General features: G+C 40.9%; 1 protein-coding gene across 2 annotated transcripts in view; it reads left to right on the forward strand.

The window, feature by feature from the left end:
• pappaa (pregnancy-associated plasma protein A, pappalysin 1a) overlaps positions 1-22218 on the forward strand; it is an 803024-nt gene that overhangs the window by 428173 nt on the left and 352633 nt on the right. For both annotated transcript variants that reach the window (XR_007935844.1, XM_028809181.2), the window contains exons 8-9: positions 8464-8592; positions 11483-11574. Coding sequence is in view for 1 of the 2 variants with exons in the window: in XM_028809181.2 (XP_028665014.2) it covers positions 8464-8592; positions 11483-11574 (221 nt within the window). In the remaining variant the exon portion in view is untranslated. The remainder of the gene's footprint in view (positions 1-8463; positions 8593-11482; positions 11575-22218) is intronic.

The following is a 22218-nucleotide window of genomic DNA, read 5'->3' on the forward strand; positions in this document are numbered from 1 at the left end:
GGGGCACCCTGTCATACGCTTTCTCCAGGTCCACAAAGATGCAATGCAACTCCGACTAACAGGTTGTATACTGGTCTTAAATATGGTGGGATAAAGTAAGATGGCAGCCGGAACAGGGACTGATGTGGTGGTAAGATGGATTCTGGGTACCGGAAATTACATCATCAGAGTTTGCCAGAAGTGATGTTAGCAGTGGTTGGACTGGTGGTGATGTCATTGGGAGGCAGGGTCTTTGCCTGAACTGCAGAGGAACAAGAGGAGTTGGGATCAGGTGACAGCACAGACCCCCGGTCTGGCTGATGAATAACACTATTTGAACTGTAAACTGTACCCCAAGTGCACATTTGAACTGTAAACTGTACCCCAAGTGCACATGTGTGACTATCTATCTATCTATCTGTCTATCTATCTATATATACTGTATATATAAAATATCAGTCAATCAATCACCTTTGCATTATTTATATCTATTTATCTATACATATATATGTATATATATATATAGTGACAAGAACGACATCTTAAAGGTTTGGGGTAGCCACGCGTATAATGTGCCTTGGCTGCAAAAAGGTATTTTTAAAGGTTGTGAGTTGTTCACCAGACTGAGTCCAAAACAGAACTGCAATATTGATTCAAGACGGCGGCTTTAAAGGCCAGTGTAGGAAGTGATGTCATCGTGGCCAGAAGTGACATCATCAGAGGTGTGACCGGAAGTGACGTCATTAACAACACCGGGAGCAGAAGTGATGTCATCAAAGGCGCCAGAACCCTGTGGAATTTCCTGAGAATGGTCTGAAAGGGATCGTGAAAGATATTTAGTGCATCCCGCCACCCCCTGGTCGGACATGGAATTGCCATTATTCAGGCCCTTTAGTTGACTCCTACTCGCATGTGTGTGACAATATATATATATTGTGATAAGTCTACTTATGAAATAAGAAGCTTCCACAAGTAAAAAGGTTTGGGGACTGTCCCCGCATAATGGCCATAGGACAAAGAAAAAGACGCAGACTTCTTTTGCGATCAAAAATATAAATCGTGTTTGACATCGGTTAGATGAAAACATGGTGTTTATATACAGACAAACAAAATGGAGATGGGAAGTGAGTTGGCAGGAGATGATGTCGAAGCTGTGGGACGGATGTGACATCATTCAAGGTGGACCGGAAGTGATGTTTTAACAATGTCATCAGGAGGAGCTGGAAGTTACGTCATATGAAAGGGCCGGAAGTGACGTCAACTGGGTTTCACGGACGTGACGTTTTCGTCGGCCATTTTTGGAATCCATCAGCGCATTATTTTTCTTCCTTTTGTCTGATGGAAAGAAAGAGAGGGACTGTTACCGTATATCAACCCCTTGTCTCGCAATATTTCACTCACCTTTGAGCTTGTTGACTGCCTCCTAAGCGCAAGTGTGTGACAATATATATATATATATATATATATATATATTGTAGCAGATATAGCGTTTGTCCACCTCTTGAACCCTCAGGTACCACTCTTCCGACCAGGTGAAAGTACAATAATATTTTATTTTACTATTGTACAGTGCACAAAGCACTACACACACCACACTACTCATAAACTACAATACTCTTCTACAATAACCAATCCTCCACTCCCAGACACTTCGCCCTCCTACCTCCCAGCTCAGCTCAAATGTCTGGGCTTACCCATAGTCCTTTTATAGCTCCTGACCCGGAAGTGGTTCTAAGCACAACCTACAAGTCCATTTCCTTCCGGGTCAGGGCAAACAGTCCTCTTCTTCATCCCGGGAGCACGTCGCTTCTTCCAGTCACGTGACTGAGACGCACTCCCGGGTTATAGGGCACGCAAGATCCCACTAGCCCTCCTACAGCGACTCCTGGCGGCCCCCAAGGTATCCAGCAGGGCTGTGTCACAACACTACAAAGTCCATGAGGCCCTGCTGGAACTCGGGGCACGAATAAGCTGTCCGGAAGGCTCCTCCTAGCGGCCTGGGGGTGGCGACCGGAGTCCATAGCCGGTCGTCCATCACAATATATATATATATCATCCTGGGTTCTCCATGCAAGGAGTTTGCATGTTCTCTCCATGTCTGCACTACTGTGACTCATTTCTGGCAGGTGTACCCACACATTGCTATCAAGCCACTGCAGATAGTCCAGAATGCAGCGGGCTATCTTGTATTTAGCCAGCCGAGACGGGCACACGTCACTCCTTTCTCCAGGTCACTACTTTGGCTCTCTGCGGCAGCACTCATTAAGTTCAAATCCCTGATGCTTGCCTACAGAGTTATCAGTGGGTCAGCACCTGAGTATATGGGGACCCTGGTGAAGTGCTCTGCTCCTTTTCGTCCACTCAGGTCTGCCAGTGAACAGCGTCTGGTGATGCCACCTCTGCGTGATGTCAAGTCTCAATCCAGACTCTTTTCCAGTGTAGTACCAAGTTGGTGGAACAAGCTGCCCACCTCCATCCGAACTGCTGACTCCCTCAATGTATTTAAGAAGCGATTGAAGACCTATCTGTTCCATGAATATCTGTCTAATTGATTGAAAAATGAAACTTTCCTCTGAGATCCTTCATATTGTTCCCTGATTTGTTATTAAATTAAGTTTAATTGCTTTATGATTATAAGTGTATGAGTTACGACATCTTTTCACTCGTGGCAATTGACTTTTGTTACCTGTCCTACTACACTTGCTGAACAAACAGGCCCCAGCCTAATGTTACTCAGTTATGTTTACCTCTTTTGTAAGTCACTTTGGACTTTTGCTGAGCAAATAAATGTCAATGTAAATGTCGGTGTGGATTTCCTCCCACTGTCCAAATTGGCTTTAATTCTTTCCTTTTCTACAACTTCCAGGGGGTCCATAGCTTAGCCATTCTTTTAAATTAGGTTGTTCATTAGGTGGGCCTCTTTTGAAGTGATGTTATAAGCCCACCACACCGCAGTATAGAAAATCACCCTGGCTATCACAGAGTTGTAGAAGATTTGAGGATGTCACTATCATTTTAAAGGAGTGCAGTCTCTAAAGAAGAAAAAGCCTGCCATACCCTTTCTTATACACTTCCTCTGTGTTCCAAAACCATTGATGTGGACCCCCCAAGTACTTGTAGGAGTGGACCACCTCTATATCCACTCCCTGAACAGTGACCAGACATAGAGGCTCTTTCACATAAAGCTTTAATACGAAGAATTAAACAGAAACTTTTATCCACAATGTATATAATAGCAGGCAGAGGCGCCAAGGAAGAGATCAGTGCTCTACATTACAGTGAAATCCCCTCCAATTACCACACTTCCCTTTAAATGTCATTCACAGAGACAAGGTGGACCACTTGCTTTTCACGAGCCAAGACAGCTGTATAGATCATTTCTTAAAGTCAATTAACCTTTTGTCTGTTTTGCAGAAGGAAAAAAAAGCATACATGAGAATACATACAGCAAATTGCCATAATCCATTAAAAAAGATTCATTCCACAAATAGTATAGTTAGAGCATGTCATTTATCATATATAACGGCTTCAGGAGCAGCGCATTAGGTTAGAGGCTCCCTCCGGTAATACGTTTAACCAGTGGACCACCCTTAGGAAAACCAAGGCGGCTAAAAAGGGTCGGTTATTTCAGTGTAGCGTTACGTTTACAAAGCAGGTAAAAAGTGGCCTGCATTAAAAAAGTGAAGAAGTGTGTGTTGTTATGTCACTCAAATCATGCACTGGCCATCTTCTGGTTAATGACGCCGTGTGTCTGATTAGAGGCACCAAACTGTCAGTCAGTAAACAATGACGTAATTCTGTGGAATACTCGCAATGTCACATTATTTGTCATTGCTGCACAAGATGCCTTGAATACGAGGCGTGTTTAAAAAATAACCGGACTGATGCCATAAAATATTTTATTATTTTCAAATTTACAAAATGTACTTTTCCCCTTCAATATTCTCTCCCCCTGCATCCAAACACCGCTGGAGACGCTTGTTCCATTGCTCAAAGCAGCGTTTAAAGTCTTTTTCCTCGAGCACTTTCATGGTAGCCATCTGTTGGAAAAACAAATGCAATGCATATGTCTCTGTTATTTGCCACTTAGTGTGGGAATTCATAAAGGCAGTGTTAAAGTTTGTGATGAACCATCTGTTGGAATGACAAATGCAAGGCATATATCTCTGTTATATGCCATTTGGTATGGGATTTGTAAAAGCAGTGATAATGTACATAATGCAACATCTGTTGGAATGACAAATACAATGCATTTTTATACTAAATATGTTTGTGATGTGGCATCTGTTGGAGTGACAGAGACATAACAAATGAACGGACAAACAGATACACTTTAATCAAGGTGGATTTTAAATGGATAAATTGGCCATTTTTGTCCATCAAGCTAAACTCACTAATTCATAATGTCGAAGTGGAAACATTTCAGAAAAGTTTGCAAATTTATTAAAGGTGATATACTGAAATCTGTCATTCATGTAAGCATTCGTACCCTTATTTCAGTACTTTGTAGAAGTCCCTTTGGCAGCAATTGCAGCGTTGAATCTTATGGAGTAAATCTTTACAAGGTTTGTACACCTGGATTCATGTAGTTTTTCTCATTCTTCCTGGCAGATCCCCTCAAGCTCCATTACATTGGATGGGACTAAACTGCCATCTTCAGGTCTGATATTCTATGGGGTTTACGTCTGGGCTATCTATCTGTCCAATTCTAATCTGCTCCTGAAAATGGTTTACAAAACTACACAGAACTATTAGAAATGATTTTTTTTTAAATATTATTATTTTTGTGTGGCACCCGGCCGGGATGCCCAGGAGGAGCGGAGGAGGACTTGTGCCTCCTCCAGGACATGAGGGGGCGTCCTCCCTGGTTGCCTTGGTGGGCCACGGGTACAGAGCATGGAAGCTCAACCCTGTAGGGGCCCGTGGTCACCGCCAGGGGGCGCCCCGATGCCTTGGGAGCCCTGGACCTCAGTACTTCCGCCACACCCGGAAGTGCTGGGGGGAAGAGTATTGGGGACACCCGGAGGACTTCCGGATATGCCAACAGAGCTTCCGCCACACAGGGGTGTGGCTACAGAAGCCCTCAGGGTACACCTGGAGCCCTTCCGGGGTGTATAAAAGGGGCCGCCTCCCTCCAGTCAAGGGCAAGAGTCGGGTGGAAGAGGACGAAGCTTGGTGGAGATGAGTGGAGGCGACCAGAGACTGTGAAAGGCATTGTGAGTGTGGCCAGGACTTAAGGGGTGATTGGTGCTGAGGCACTGAGTTTGTGCACTTCTATTGTATATAATAGTTGTTAATAAACGTGTGTGGTGAAGAAACAACATGTCTACCTGTCTGTGTTCGGGCTGTTCCCCACATTTGTTAAATTAATAATGCAATTCCAGACCCACAGGAAACACCCAGCCAATGTTCCCATATAACACTGAAATTCTCAAACAACTATATTTCTGTCAACCCCAGATTTTTCCACGATGTGAAACAGTGCAGTTGTCAATTGCCAAATTAAGAAATATGTACTGAGTATTTTGAACGGGAACATTTTCATACTGTATGTCAGCGGTTCTCAAACTGTGGGGAAGTAACTAGGGGGCGCGAATGTCGCCATATGAGGCGTAATTTCGGTAATCATAGGGAAATTTTAAACTTGTAGCGGTGTATCGGCAGCAAAAAATATAGGAATACATTTTATTAGGGTTTCAAAAAAACGTTAGGGGGGCGCGATTAAAACTGTTATGAAAATTCGGGTTGCAAATACTTAAAGGTTGAGAAACGCAGCTGTATGTTCTGGATATGAGAGAGACTGGTAGACTCACCTCACAGTCAAATGTAGTAGAAACTGTGCAACACTTTCAATTGCTTTAAATTTTTTGGAGCCGTTTCACCATGATGACTGTAACTGTGTTACTTGGGTTTAATGGTGAGTGATGATGAGCAATTGTGTGCTTAGAAAAGCCTCTGGAGGTCTTTGCTGCCCACTGCTATCAGGCAATGCAATGTCTTCCAACCAATGTACTTGTTAAGGTTATTTTTATTTATTTATTTACTTATCGATTGGCTTTTTTTATTTGTCCTGTCAGTTGGTATCCCTTATTTTTGCTTTGTGCCCTCCCTGCCATAACCAATCGTCTATGGGGGGGAGTGAAGGCTGTAGATTCGGCAAAAATTTTGATCTCTGGTTTTCAACGAATTTCGATGTTTTAAGGTTCCCCCCTGTATCTCGATGATGGGTGTGTGATTGTCTGTGTGTCACAGTTTCTTGAGGACGGTCTAGAATACTATAATAATACCAAACTCGGAACTTAAGCCTGTTATGAGATGATGATGTATTGATTAGTTTTTGAGCCAAATCATACAAGAGAAAGAGACCCAGGGGTGTCCAACTCCAATCCTGGAGGGCCTGCCACTTTCATCATCTGGGACCAATTTCTGCTGTTAATTGACTTCCATTTCCTTCATTTTATTTGCCATGTTTTTAAAGACTCCATCCACTGAATTGATTTTTTTCCCCTTAAATGGCAGACAAACAAACATGAGATGTGAAGTGAGCCAAACGATGACCAGCTGACTCCAACCTATTTCTCTCCAATCCCTTTTTTTTAATTAGAAGATGACTCTTGTTGTTATTTACTTCCATGGTTTGCTGGTGCTCTCATTCTGCCACAGCAGACACTTTTTCTAAGAGAATCATCAAAATATCATATCGACCTGAGCAAGTCAACATACAGTAACTGAGATCTTCACCTTTCTTTAATTTTAGATATTGTATGATGGACACAGGTTAGCTGGTCACGTGTTGGCTCACTTTGGGTCTCATTATTGTTTGACTGCTAATTAAGGAAAAAAGAAATAATTAAGGCGTCTTCATCTTAAATAGCAAAGTCAATTACAAATCAGGCAAAAGAAGTTCATTAGCAGTAGAAACTGGTCACTAATTAAGAAAATGGTTAGAATGAAGGACTGAAGCTACTACGTCCCTCCAGGATCAAAGCTGGACACCCCTGCTAGAGGAACCCTCAAACACAGTAATTTTGCAATGAATTATGAATTCTTCTCGTCAATTGCTATCGTAATGACCTATTTTATGATCAGAAAGATCAGCAACAGAGCAGTAAATAAATACTGTATATACTCGTGTATAAGTCAGGTCTTGAAACCCGAAAAATTGATCATAAAATCAGGCCCTGATTTATGCGCCTGTTCAATAATGCAACACTTAATTTTTTTTTTACATCTTCTTGCCTCCTCCAATCTTGCACCAGTTCCTCAGACGCATCAAATTTTGTTGCAACATCGCAGTTACCAATTTCTTTTGCTACTTCAACAACGTTTAATTTAAAACCAGCTTCATATTTTCTTCTGATCAAACGCTCCATCGTAGATAAGGGATGCTGTTACGATAAAGCCGTGTGAGGGTGTGAGATACAGAAAACACAAATCAGTGCAAATGTCATTTCGGAATAGTTTGGGTATTACCGTGTGGTCATGTAAGCACAATACATAGAAAAAAAAAACACAGTGTGCTCCATGGTTACTCTCTCAGGTGGCCGTTAGCATATCATAATCTCTTGGACCCATGGCGTGAGTTTTCATCATTCGACTTATACGACCGACATTATAAAATACCGGACATTATTCCATAAAATCAAGTCCTGATTTATCACAAGAGAACTTAAACGCGAGTATATATGGTAACTACCGTATATACTTGTGTACAGTTTGGGTCTTGAAACCCAAAAATCGATCATAAAATCAGACCCCGACTTATACGCCCGTTCAGAAATAAGACACTTAATTTTGCCTCCTTCAATCTCGCACCAGTTTCTCAGACGCATCGAATTTTGTTGCAGCAGCGCGGTTACCAAGTTCTTTCGCCACTTCAACGACTTTTAAAGTTAAAACCAGCTTCATATTTTCCTCTGATCAAACTCTCTATCATAGATAAGTGATGCTCTTACGATAAAGGTGTATGAAGGTGTGAGATACAAAAAACACAAAACAGTGCAAACATCACTTCGGAATAGTTTGGTAATTACCATGTGGTCACGTAGGCACAATACATAGAAATAAAAGGCCGTGTACTCCATGGTTACTCTCTCAGGTGGGCGTTAGCGTATCATAATCTCTTGGACCAATAGCGTGAGTTTTCAGCATTCAAATTATATGACTGACATTATAAAATACCAGACATTATACATTATAAAATCAAGCCTGACTTATCCGCAGGAGAACTTAAACACGAGTATACACGGTACTAAAATGTTATGTTATAGTTTGGGTAACTTGGTTCCTAGGGTTAGGGTTAGGGTTAGGGTTATTATTACTAAAGCCTACGGATGCTCATGTCTGAATTTTTTATGTTTCTGCTGCTGTATGCATCTGAATTTCCCCTTGGGATTACAAATGATTATCTAATCTAATGAGTAAAGTATTAAATACTTTTGCATTCCTATCCTTATTGTCTGTATGTGTGCATTTGTTTTCCAGAGAGGTAGAGCCCAGCTCACAGTACACATATGAAGTGTTTACTACAGTGAACTCTGTGAATAGTGAGCCTTCTCCAAAACTCTTACATCAGCATGGATCAGCTTACTGTGGAGATGGACACATTCAAAGGTAACGGATGAGAACATTTTTTATAATAATAATAAGGCAAGACGCTTTATAAAATGCAGGAAAAGCAGATCTACTAAAGCAAAAACCAACTGCCTTTTAATAGCAACCTTTAAGCATTTTAGGAGTCTGTTAATGTGTTTAGTTGCCATCACAGGGTTACTTATCAGAAGGTCTATGGCCGGATATTTCGACAGAGTAAAGAAATTTAATGCATGAGAAAGACATGGTAGCTCTGCCTGAAACGCTGTGCATGTTACTTCTTCACTCTCAGGTGAAAGGACAACCAGCGTCACCAAACTTAATTTTTAAATGCTTACAGTCTTTCAAATTTGATAAAATCTGTGGCTGGGGCTGGTTTATCTGTGTTAAGGTTTCTGCTTTTCCTGTTGTGTTTGATATTTTTATTTTTGTCATTTTCTTGATTGCATTGCTCTTGGTATTTCTTTATTTGTCTTTCTATTTATCTACTCTACCTTTCCTTTATCTTTGTTGTTTAGGACTCTTAGGTGCTGCACTGATTAAATCAGCAGTTACCTGAAAGTCCTATAAAAGACTCTCTGTTTTTTTTCATTCCAGTTTTTGAGCAGTTTACCTCTTTACTTTTCTGATGTTCTTAGTTATCAAGGTGTTCAGTTTCTTTTATTTTTTTAAATTTAATTTATTGATTTGAATTTTGTATTTTGTGAATCACTCATTAGGTTTTGTTTAAGAAATCGATTTAGGCATTGTGCTGGGTAAGATCTTTAGGTGGTTTGGGCCTCTCCTTTTAGGAATGAGATTTCTGTATCTTGTATATAAACGTCTACACGTGGAAATGTGTCTGTCTGTCCTGCCCAGAAGTGAGAGGTGGAGTCGAGGTGAGGGATGTGCAAGCAAGGCCAGCAAGTCGGCAAAACAAAATCTCTGAAGAAAAACAAAATCGTTTAGCCGCTGATGCACAAACAAGGCGAGCACATCGGCAAAACAAAACCTCCGACGAAAGACAGTTGCTTAGCCGCTAATGCACATACTATGTGAACATGTTGGCAAAAAGAAACTTCCTAGGAGAGAGACACCCAGAGTAGTTCCTTTCAATTACCTCACATCTCTACATTTCTATTTTTTTCCTGACGATTTCAATAGTTTTTAGGACCCCGGGCTTTTTACAGCATGGGCTTACACAGCTAGTAAAATATATTATTCCAAGATAGTAATTTACATTAATCAACCAGCTGTGCATTTAACCTCTCAAATCATAAACCAAAAACTCTGCAAAAAAAACAGAAAATCACAAATTAAAAATAAAATTCTTCTAAACACATGGAAAGGTCCTCAAAACGATCTCTGTGTTTGACATAAAAACATTCGGTAACACTTTAGGAACTGTAAAAATGCATCTATTACTCATTGACTCTTATATAACAAGACCTTAACAAAAGGGTCTTCATAACACTTTCAAAGCATTAGTAAAGTGTTTCTTCATCTCAGCAACGTGACCTGCTAACATAACGTCAGTTTGGAGCGGCCTGATCTGGCTTAACTGAGACGCAATTCTCTTGATATTACATATTTAGTATAAGAGCTGTGTATCTTTCATATTAACAAGTCATTTTACCATATGTCAATATACCACACTGCACAGAAATGAATGACCAATCTACAGATATTTTATAAATGTTATAAAGTCCAACAGAACCCTTTCCTTAGCTCTTGTTACATCAGAATTAATGAGTAATAAATGCCTTTTTGGAGTATCTAAAGTGTTACCAAACATTTTTTGATGTTTGTCATGTAATTTATAATTTTAAATAATGAAAAGTTGTGATCACTATTACAAATAGCTCCACCTGCTGTACATCCTTTATTACAACAAGCTTGAGGGAGTCTGCTATGTGAACAGCCCAATTGTCTATGACAAGACTGTTTGAATATAACAAAGAAATGATCTTAAGAAAGCTAGGTTAATTTGCATAACACGGTCAAGAAAAATTTATTTTGCACCAATCAGCACACAAATAAGTGGTACAATCTTTACTACAGGTATCTCATAATCTTAGTAACATGCCGTGAATACGCTTGACTTAAAGTTTTCATCCTCTTTCTCTGTACGTTTAGCATTCATTTGCTCAGACGTTGATGCGGTTTGTGCTTCCTGAGCAGATCTTCTTTTCTCCAGCCTAGTGGCCTGCTTCTTCTTTTCTTCCGTTTGCATCTTTTTGCGATAAAACTGATTAAGTCAGTGTTTGTGTTACAATTACTTAGTACGTTTTCCTTAATTTTTTACTTGAGCTGGTCTTCAAGTCTTCAGTCTGCCTCAAGAGTGATTTAAGATATGAAGAGGTAGGGGAAGTGATGGCGAAGGTGGTAGGGATGAGAAAGGGCGCCTATACGCATGCACCGCACGACCGCTCTGCTGGCCACTGCTGAGAGTTGATTCTACAATAAAATAAAAATAAAAAGAGGAATAACCTTGGAGGTCAATCATCACGTAGTATATGTGTGCCAAATTTCAGGTCAGTAGGTCAAAGGGTTTGCGAGCTACAAGGTGATTTAAAGTCCTGGACAGACAAACGGACAGCCAAGGTAGTGTATTATATAAGAAGATTGCAGGTGTGCATTTGGCCTTGCATTCCATACTTTATGATATCAGAGGTTAAATTTGTGTTATTTTGCATATATTTACGTGTATTATTTGTAGTCATTCAAGTTTTTAAAGCCATCTATCGGAGTTAACAATAATAAAATGGTGAGCCAGTGTCCTCTAAATTAAAGAAAGGTAGGCTGTCTTAAAAATGTAACATTCCAAAATCCACTAGGATAACTGAATATTCAAATTATAATTTAATAACCTGTTTGAAAACCCTTAATCATTATCCAAAAAAAAACAAACATCTCCTTTCTCTTCCTGCAGGTTCCTAGGGGAAGAGTGTGATGACCTAAACAAAGTCAATGGAGATGGATGCACCAGTCACTGTCGGAAAGAGCCATTTTACAATTGTGTTGGTAAGTGGATGGTTTTAAAAAGATTGAATATGAAGATTCTGTTGACACAGGCACCATCTCTCAACGGAAAATGCTGTAACCTGTTTTATCCAATTACTTTAGTTGACGTCTGTGTGGGTTTTTGTCCAGGTTCAGCCATTTTCCTTCCTAAACCCTAAAGAGGCGCAGGTTAGGTTAGTTGGCAGTTCTAAACCGGCTCCAGAGTGAGTGATTCCTGTGATGGACTGGTGGCCTTATCCATTAATGGTCCCCGCCTCGTGTCCAGTGCTGCTCCAGTAGAAGCTGGTTGTTTGAAACACTGAACTGGATCACTGGAGGAGTAAATAGATTTTAAAAGAAGCAGGTGAGGGTGAGAAATAGCTAGTCCTGTTGCTGCATAATTACTGTACTTGGGCCTATGTTTTATAAAAATCTAAATGAAGTACCTTGGGTGCCTATCCTAGTATTAATCTCCAATTTAAGGGGAGTTCCTCCATTTTTTATGTACGTGATGTGTGTATTTATCTGATTTAGACAAAGTTTGGGAAAATGTGTCACAAAAAATATGTTTGTTATGATTGACAGACTTTATTAATTTTTGTAGCTTTTCCTGGATGGATTTGTAATAAGTATGCATCTAGCTAGGGGTTTTGAATTTCAATGAATCAAAACAATAATATTTTCTTCTTTCTATGCTAAAATGAAAAAGTATAAAATATTTGCTTTAAGCCAAAATGCCATATTTTGCTTTATTACAAGTGCCCCCAGTTTTGGCTTACTTTTATTCTATGTTAATTAGTGTTCCCTAATTTAAATTCTTATTTATTTTGTCTTTTTTCTCTTTCTTTATCATGTAAACCACTTTGAGCTGCATTGTTTGTATGAAAATGTGCTATATAAATAAATGTTGTTGTTGTTGATACACCTAGGGATGTACGACACATGGCATCACTGCACAGACTCTCTAAAAAAGCAACATGTGCATCCCATTCATATCTGAGCCTTGTACAGAAACAGAATTGGTGTGTGAATCAGTAGACTTCTAAATATTCAATTTGCTTTGTTTCTTTAGACCTTTGATTTTGCCTTGTGCTTCAAACTTAATAATCGATCGGCTTGCATTTTTTGGCAACACCCCGAGAATAAACATTCTGGTCTTCTGATCCTTTCAATGACTAATACACTTTCTTGTTCTGAGAGAAAAAAAAAATATATATATATATATAGAAATATATATATTGTGGAAGATGCCTGGATCACAGACAGACATGTGACACACAGAAGTCCCAAAACACACATTCTTTCTTCAATACAGCACACACACAATGCACAAATCACCAGCACTATTGCTCATAGTCCCTTCTTTTCCTTTCCTTAGTCTTAGTCCTCCTTGCTAGCTCCGTTCTCTGCCTCCCGACTCCTGCTCCCCAAATGGAGTGAGGCGGCCCCTTTTATGTTGCACCCAGATGTGCTGGTGTGGCAGAAGTGCTGCATTGCAGGGCTCCGGGATCATCCAGGCACCCCTCACGGGGGCCACAATCCCCAACAGGGTTGAGCTTCCAAGCTCCAAGTCCGTGGCCCTGATGTAATCCAGGGGGACTGCCCTCTTGCATTCTGGGGGAGATATTGCCCCTCTCCTGGTCCTTCCCTTCTCCAGGTGTCCCGGTGGGGTAAGGTCCCTGGTTGTCTGCCACTATATATATATAAATATATATTCATGGTATTCGTAGTCTGAATCACAATCTGATTGTATGGGTGGTTACCTACCAGGTAACGCTTGTGGTTGGTCAGCAAGTCGGTGCCCTCTTTCAGTTGCGAGAAGCAGATCATAGAATGGTTGAAATAGTTTTACTGTCAAATAATGCAAAGATTACGCGACACGTGTTTCACCCTAATTCTGGGCTCATCAGGCGTACACACTCACTGCATCCCCTCTCGGGAATCGAACCTCGAACGTCAGCACCAGAGGCGAAGCCCCTAACGCTGCGTTACGGCGTGTAGTTCGTTCATTTGACAGCATGTAGATCGGGGTAATTACATTCATGGCATTCGTAGTCTGAGTCACAATCTGGACGTTCGAGGTTTGATTCCCGAGAGGGGATGCAGTGAGTGTGTACACCTGATGAGCCCAGAATTAGGGCGAAACACGTGTTGTGTACTCTTTGCATTATTTGACAGTAAAACTATTTCAATATACAGTACATCTGGCACTATCACAGAAACTTACAGATACGGTACTCCAGATCACTGCTTCGTTCTTCTTTATGTAGCATACGGTGCTTTCATTAATGCCATAGTGGCGTGCTACTGCAGCATAACTTTTTAGTTCCCGGAGCAAATCAACCTTCTCCTGGAGTTTTTTAAACTTCTTCTGGCGCTTAGGCTCAGTTCCAGAAGCCTTAGAAGGTGCAGAGCGGTTCAACAACATCGTGTGCTTTTAAAAATAACAAAACAATAACAAAATGGAAAACACGAGGACACTCAACTGGAGACATGTCACAAAGCAGCAGTCAATCATCACCAAGGAGAAATGAATAACGCTCTTGGATTGGCTACTTTCACCATCCCAAACCGCGTTTCCCTCAGCGGTTGCTGCCTGTTCTCTCTACAGCACAGTATCGCCACGAAAAAAACCATAAGAAATTGCGGAGGATATTTGCACTTTCCGCTAACAATTAATAGTTAGGTTCTAAGAAAAAATCAGAGAATTACTGAGTCCACGAACCCTGAACCGCGAGTTCGCGGGGGTCTACTGTATATATATACGGTGCATCCAGAAAGTATTCACAGTGCATCACTTTTACCACATTTTGTTATGTTACAGCCTTATTCCAAATGGATTAAATTAATTTTTTTCCTCAGAATTCTACACACAACACCCCATAATGACAACATGAAAAAAGTTTCCTTGAGATTTTTGCAAATTTATTAAAAATATAAAAATTGAGAAAGCACATGTACATAAGTATTCACAGCCTTTGCCATGAAGCTCAAAATTAAGCTGAGGTGCATCCTGTTTCCCCTGATCATCCTTGAGATGTTTCTGCAGCTTAATTGGAGTCCACCTGTGGTAAATTCAGTTGACTGGACATGATTTGGAAAGGCACACACCTGTCTATATAAGGTCCCACAGTTGACAGTTCATGTCAGAGCACAAACCAAGCATGAAGTCAAAGGAATTGTCTGTAGACCTCTAAGACAGGATTATCTCGAGGCACAAATCTGGGGAAGGTTACAGAAAAATGTCTGCTGCTTTGAAGGTCCCAATGAGCACAGTGACCTCCATCATCCGTAAGTGGAAGAAGTTCGAAACCACCAGGACTCTTCCTAGAGCTGGCCGGCCATCTAAACTGAGAGAGTGGGGGAGAAGGGCCTTAGTCAGGGAGGTGACCAAGAACACGATGGTCACTCTGTCAGAGCTCCAGAGGTCCTCTGAGGAGAGAAGAGAACCTTCCAGAAGGACAACCATCTCTGCAGCAATCCACCAATCAGGCCTGTATGGTAGAGTGGCCAGACGGAAGCCACTCCTTAGTGAAAAGGCACATGGCAGCCCACCTGGAGTTTGCCAAAAGGCACCTGAAGGACTCTCAGACCATGAGAAAGAAAATTCTCTGGTCTGATGAGAACTCTTTGGTGTGAATGCCAGGCGTCATGTTTGGAGGAAAATAGGCACCGCTCATCACCAGGCCAATACCATCCCTACAGTGAAGCATGGTGGTGGCAGCATCATGCTGTGCAGATGTTTTTCAGCGGCAGGGACTGGGAGACTAGTCAGGATAAAGGGAAAGATGACTGCAGCAATGTACAGTGACATACTGGATGAAAACCTGCTCCAGAGCGCTCTTGACCTCAGACTGGGGCGACGGTTCATCTTTCAGCAGGACAACAACCCTGAGCACACAGCCAAGATATCAAAGGAGTGGCTTCAGGACAACTCTGTGAATGTCCTTGAGTGGCCCAGCCAGAGCCCAGACTTGAATCCGATTGAACATCTCTGGAGAGATCTTAAAATGGCTGTGCACTGACGATTCCCATCCAACCTGATGGAGCTTGAGAGGTGCTGCAAAGAGGAATGGGTGAAACTGGCCAAGGATAGGTGTGCCAAGCTTGTGGCATCATATTCAAAAAGACTTGAGGCTGTAATTGCTGCCAAAGGTGCATCGACAAAGTATTGAGCAAAGACTGTGAATACTTATGTACATGTGATTTTTCAGTTTTTTTATTTTTAATAAATTTGCAAAAACCTCAAGTAAACTTTTTTCACGTTGTCATTATGGGGTGTTGTGTGTAGAATTCTGAGGAAAAAAATGAATTTAATCCATTTTGAAATGAGGCTGTAACATAACAAAATGTGGAAAAAGTGATGCGCTGTGAATACATTCCGGATGCACTGTATATATCCATCCATCCATCCATCCATTTTCCAACCCGCTGAATCTGAACACAGGGTCACGGAGGTCTGCTGGAGCCAATCCCAGCCAACACAGGGCACAAATCAGGAACCAATCCCGGGCAGGGTGCCAACCCACAGCAGCACTGTATATATATATATATATATATATATATATATATATATATATATATATATATATATATATATATATACAGTGCTGCTATATATATAGTTGGTATGGTTGAAATAGTTTACTGTCAAATAAATGCAAAGAGTACACAACACGTGTTTCGCCCTCATTCAACTGAGGGCACTGTAGCGGACGTTAGCAGATCGCTGACCAACCACAAGCGTTACCTGGTAGGTAACCACCCATACAATCAGATTGTGACACAGACTTCGAATGCCGTGATATATATATATATATATATATATATATATATATATATATATATATATATATATATATATATATAGTGGTGGAAGGCCGGGGACTTTTCCTCGCTGGGACGCCCCTATGACAGAAGGATCGGAAGTGCTACCGGAAGAGGATCTGGGAGCTTCAGAAAGAATCAACACAGGACAAAAATTAGCCCATGAACTCCTAGCAAAGACCAGGACGCCTGGAACAATATGCTCTGGACAGACGAGCCAAAGATAGAGTTATTTGGCAACAGCACCAGCAGACATGTTTGATGAAAGCCAAAGACAGCATTTGACCACATAGCAACTGTAAAGCAAGGTGGTGTCAGGGCCTGGGCTTCCGCTATGAATTCTTCATTGTACCAGAAGGTGCTTGAGGATAATGTGAGACCATCTGTCAGAAACCTAAAGCTCAAAGTGGATCTTGCAACATGATGATGACCCTAAACATACCAGTGAATCCATCAGGGAAGGGCTATAAAAATTGAAATGGAGGGTTCTGGAATGGCCAAGTCAAAGCCTGTATTTGAATCCAATCGAGATGCTGTATGGGATTTGCATACAAGGCACCCCTCACACATCACACAGGTGAAAGAATTCTGCATGGTGGAGCGGGGAAAACCTTCTCCCAGTCAATGCCAGTGATGGGTAAACAGTTATAGGAAATTCTGACTTGAGGGGGTAAATAGCAGCTATCACAGCCAAGGGTGGACTTACTGTTCTCACAAATGAAATTTTCATACCTTCAATTTTTGTTGAATAAATTATTGCAAATTCAAAATTTCATGTTTTTTTCCAAATATGTAACCTTTATCTAAATATATTCTATTTACATCAGTGGTTCCAAACCTTCTCTAAGCCTCACACACCTAGAAAATGTTTCATTTATATTCGCACCTCCTAGAAAAGGAATATCACATTTTAAGATGAAGAAGTCAAATTTCCATTTTTTGAGCCACACACTACACCACATGCAATACTGTGAGTGGATAAATTGAACTCAAAAAAATATGTTTTTAACTCAGTGCATAAAATTTACCATATATACTCACGTTTAAGTTCTCCCACTGAAACGTCGGGACTTGATTTTACCATATAATTTTATAATGTCGGTCATATAAGTCAGTTGTGCAAAACTCATTCTATTGGTCCAAGAGATTATGATATGCTAATGCCCGCCTTAGAGAGTAACCACAGAGCACACTGCCTTATTTTCTATGTATTGTGCCAACGTGACCACACGGTAATACCCAAACTATCCAGAAGCAACGTTTGCACTGTTTTGTGTTTTATATATATCTCACACCCTCATACACCTTTATCATAAGAGCGTCCCTCATCTACGATGGAGCGTTCGATCAGAAGAAAATATGAAGCTGGTTTTAAATTAAAAGTCGTTGAAGTGGCAAAAGAAATTTGTAACTGCGCTGCTGCAACAAAAGTCGTGTCTGAGAAACTGGTGTGAGATTGGAGGAGGCAAGAAGATGTAAAAAAATTATTTAAATGTTGCATTTTCGAACAGGTGCATAAGTCGGGATCTGATTTTATGATTGATTTTTCAGGTTTCAAGACCCAACTTATACGCGAGTATATACAGTAAATATTAATTAAAAAATTTACCTTTATAAATCTCAAGAATCTTGTAAATGTATCCTTTGTGCAGCTTTGACACTCGATTGACGATTTGGGGGTTGGGGTATCCCACAAAGCATCAAGTACCGCAAGGAAATTGCACACAATCAATGACTGAGGGATTTGGAAGATTGGAGACCCCCGTAAAGCAACGGGTCCAAGCAATGAAAGACAGTCGACGAGCATTGTCCCCCAAAAACACCTACACTGTATTTCGAAAAGAGATGAGTGATACAGTTAAAAGTGTTGTGCTGCTGTCAGGACCATCAGCAAGTGAGAAGGGCTAAGTGCAAGCAGCGGATGTTGCATCCAATTCAGTCCCCCTCAGAAATAATAAATGTCAATGTTCAAAATCATCGAAGATTCACGATCAGTGCTTGCACAGAAAAATCAACACTAGCTCTCTCCCTTCTCTACGTATGATTGCAAGGTCCAAGTTACATTCTCTTTCAAAACAGTTATTTGTCTTTACGAACTCTCTGACCACAGCAAGGAACCTAAGAGAATTTTTATTTCTACGTCCCATTCACAGGTGACAATTGTACGTGCAAAGCTTGATTCTTTTCACGTCACAGAATTGGAGCACTAATTAATAAATGACCTACAAACGAAAGACCGTGATCACACCACAATAAAGTCGGACAACGCAACTCACCTCACTCGATGATGGAGAATCACAGTGCTGCCTTCCTCTTTGTCACACCCCCTGAAATACCATCTCGCATCCACTGGGAACCCTTGGCTTAAATGAAAATCAAATCTTAAATATCCACATATGTTAAAAAAGAAAAAACATTTTGTGGGTTGTATTTACATAACGGTAAAGTCTAAATTAATAATGAAATGAAATTAATAAATATCTTATTTATTACAGTATGAATGCTGGCAAAGCATTGCGCTCTAGCGATTTTATGAGCTACAAAGTTAAATACACACACACTGTGAGTTGCATAACAAACTTGAAAGTGAATAAAAATGGTCAACTTTTATGGACAGATAAATTTATTTTTTTAAAGTATAAGAAACTTCCGAATCTTGAAGACTCATGAATTCCATTTTTGGGTATTTAGATTTCACAATTCTGCTCCTGGAATATATTCGTGCTGAATAAACCATTAGACCTGATTTATGACCATTTTCAAAATAATAATTATAAATTTGAGGTCAATGGACTGAGTGAGTTGTATAAATTTCCTCTTCAATTGTTTCACTGGTTTATATCTTCTTGTCTCAGGTCATTCAGAACCCGAGATGCTGGAAGTGGGAAATGATGAATGATATATATGTATATTTTTTTTTTGCTTTCAGTAACTGAAAAAAATATGTCTATATAAATAATAAAAGATTTTTTCCCCTCTATTATTATTTTGCTCCAGGGCTTCAAAGCATTCCTTTACCATATTTCAACCAACAGAATTTGGCTGCCGTGTCTTCTAGTGGACCAAAGTTAACAGAATTTCCCGAAAGGGGCCCCCTTGTCATGACATGTCTGCTCTGAAAAAATAACATTGAAAAACTCTGTCCATTGGAAGTGAGCAAGTTTTCCTGTCGAGTGTCAGGAACTAGAACAATAACAAACAATGGGGGTAGTGAAAGTATGCAATAGCTGTCAAATATCCTGGCAGTGACAGATCACAAGAAAAAGCAGGGTGCTGATGGATGACGGCAGATCAAGCTTTAGCAGGCTTTCAGGACGGCAATGTGTGTGCATGTTCACCATTTAGCATATCAGTGTTTGGAAATGCTATCAAATGCAGTTGGCATTCAAAGAGAAGGGGCTATTTGGAGTGTCGGTAAAACATACACTGCATACAGACACACACCTTATGATCAGGACTGGTGCTTATCCCATTACGTATGTATTAGAACTGACATGTAGACCTCAGGAATATCATAGAACCTTTGACCATCTTCTAAAGAGGAGGAGGTGTTCAGCTTCGATCCGGTCAAACACTTGGCGTATTTGTTTGCAAGACCATCAATAAAACTAACTGTAAACGACTCACCAGGATGGATGCTAGAAGCAGTCTCGGCTCTGGTACTGTCCCCTGTTGTGATGCACTGCTATCGATGCCCATCCGCTGTCTCCCCGATCTCACGGTCTTGAGAATCCGCTAAAAGAGCAATTGGTGACGTCTGCCTGTGTTTCACTCCCTTCACTATTTTGCTCCACGTCCTTCTGTCCTCTCGCACTCTCTTATACTGTTAGTTATAATGCCCCTTCACTAACACCCAGTACTCCTTTCTACCTTTGTCAGTCTATGGCTCTCCTGTCTTCCCTGCTTCAAACTCTAGCCAGCCTCTTAGCCCTCAATGGTCCCTCTGTTGACATCATTATGGGTGGAGGCAAAGGTAGCAACTATGTGGTTATAACTTCTGCTCTCTCCACCCCATTCGGTACTAACATCCAGTGTTCCTCTCTACCCTTGTCAGTCTATGGCTCTACTATCTACCCTAATTCACACTATTAACAGCCTCTTACTGCTCAATGGTCCCTTTATAAGTCCTCTGCTGACATCATCATGAGTGGAGGCAAAGGTAGCATCTGTCCAATTATAATTTCTGCTCCCTCCACCTCACCCATCATTAACAGCCATTGCTCTTTTCTACTCTTGTCAGTCTATGTCTGTTCTATCTACCCTAATTCACACTATTGGGACCCTCTTCGCGCTCAACGATCCCTTTATAAAGTCTCTGCTGATGTCATCATGAGTGAAGGCAAAAGGTAGCATCCGCCCAGTTATAATTTCTGCTCCCTCCACCCTATTTGGTACTAACATCCAGTGCTCCTCTCTAACCTTGTCAGTCTATGGCTCTACTATCTACCCTAATTAACACTATTGGCAGCATCTTAAAGCTCAATGGTCCCTTTATAAGTCCTCTGCTGACATCATCTTGAGTGGAGGAGGCAAAGGTAACATCGAACCGGTTATAATTTCTGTTCCCTTCAACCCATCTGTCACTAACACCCAGTGCTCCTTTCTACTCTTGTCATTCTATGGATCTCCTATACCCTCATCTTCACAATCTAGCCAGCGTCTTACCGTGCAATGGTTCCTTTATAAGTCCTCTGCTGACATCCTCATGAGTGGAGCCAAAGGTCACATCCAACTGGTTATAGTTTCTGCTCCCTCCACCCCATTCGGTAGTAACATCCACTGCTCCTCTCTACCTTTATCAGTCTATGGCTCTTCTATCTACCCTAATTCACACTATTGGCAGTCTCTAACCACCCAACGGTCCCTTTATAAGTTCTCTGTTGACATCATCATGAGTGGAGGCAAAGGTAGCATCCACCCAATTATAATTTCTGCTCCCTCCACCCCACTCGTTACTGACATCCATTGCTCCTCTCTACCCTTGTCAGTCTATGGCTCTTCTATCTACCCTAATCCACGCTATTGGCAGCCTCAATGGTTCCCTTTATAAGTCCTCTGGTGACATTCTCATGAGTGGAGGAGGCAAAGGTAACATCCAACTGGTTATAATTTCTGCTTCCTATACCCAACCCGTCACTAACACCCAGTGCTCTTTTCTACCTGTGTCAGTCTATGGCTCTTCTATATACCCTGATTACCGCTATTGGCGGCCTTATACTGCTCATCAATCCCTTTATAAGTTCTCCCTTGACATCATCATGTGTAGAGGCAAAAGTAACATCTAACCGGTTATAATTTCTGCCCCCTTCATCCCACCATCACTAACATCCAGCATATTTCTGTAATTGAAAAGAAGAAAAGAGCAAATATTAGGCTCCACGATCTAAAGTCTATGAGACACCATGTGAACACACCATCCATTTTCTTATCCCTTGTTTACCATTGCAGAGTCCCTTGGATCTGTAAAATTTTATGGCTTTTATACTGTGAACAGCAGAAACCTAACCCTGAGAAGAAAGCTGGTCTATCGTGGAGCATACTTACCCACACTCACAAACTCACTCAAACTGAACTGGGTTGGAGTCACCAGCTAAGATGATGTATGTATAATTACTATTTGGGGAAAAAGTCAGAGTGTGTAGAGAAAACCTCCACATAAGTAATGACAAGACCAGAAAATCACTCCAGGTTTACACACCAAGTGTAAGTCCAGGTCCAGGTCTATCCCATGTCGCATAAGGGTGTAGATAATATACAGCTAATTCAGAAAGTTGAACTCTGCATACTGTATTGTGTTGTAGGTTTAATTTTAATTGGATACATTTACCATTATTGCCC

The sequence above is a fragment of the Erpetoichthys calabaricus genome, chromosome 9, assembly GCF_900747795.2.
Source record: "Erpetoichthys calabaricus chromosome 9, fErpCal1.3, whole genome shotgun sequence".
In the NCBI taxonomy this organism is placed as follows: domain Eukaryota; kingdom Metazoa; phylum Chordata; class Cladistia; order Polypteriformes; family Polypteridae; genus Erpetoichthys; species Erpetoichthys calabaricus.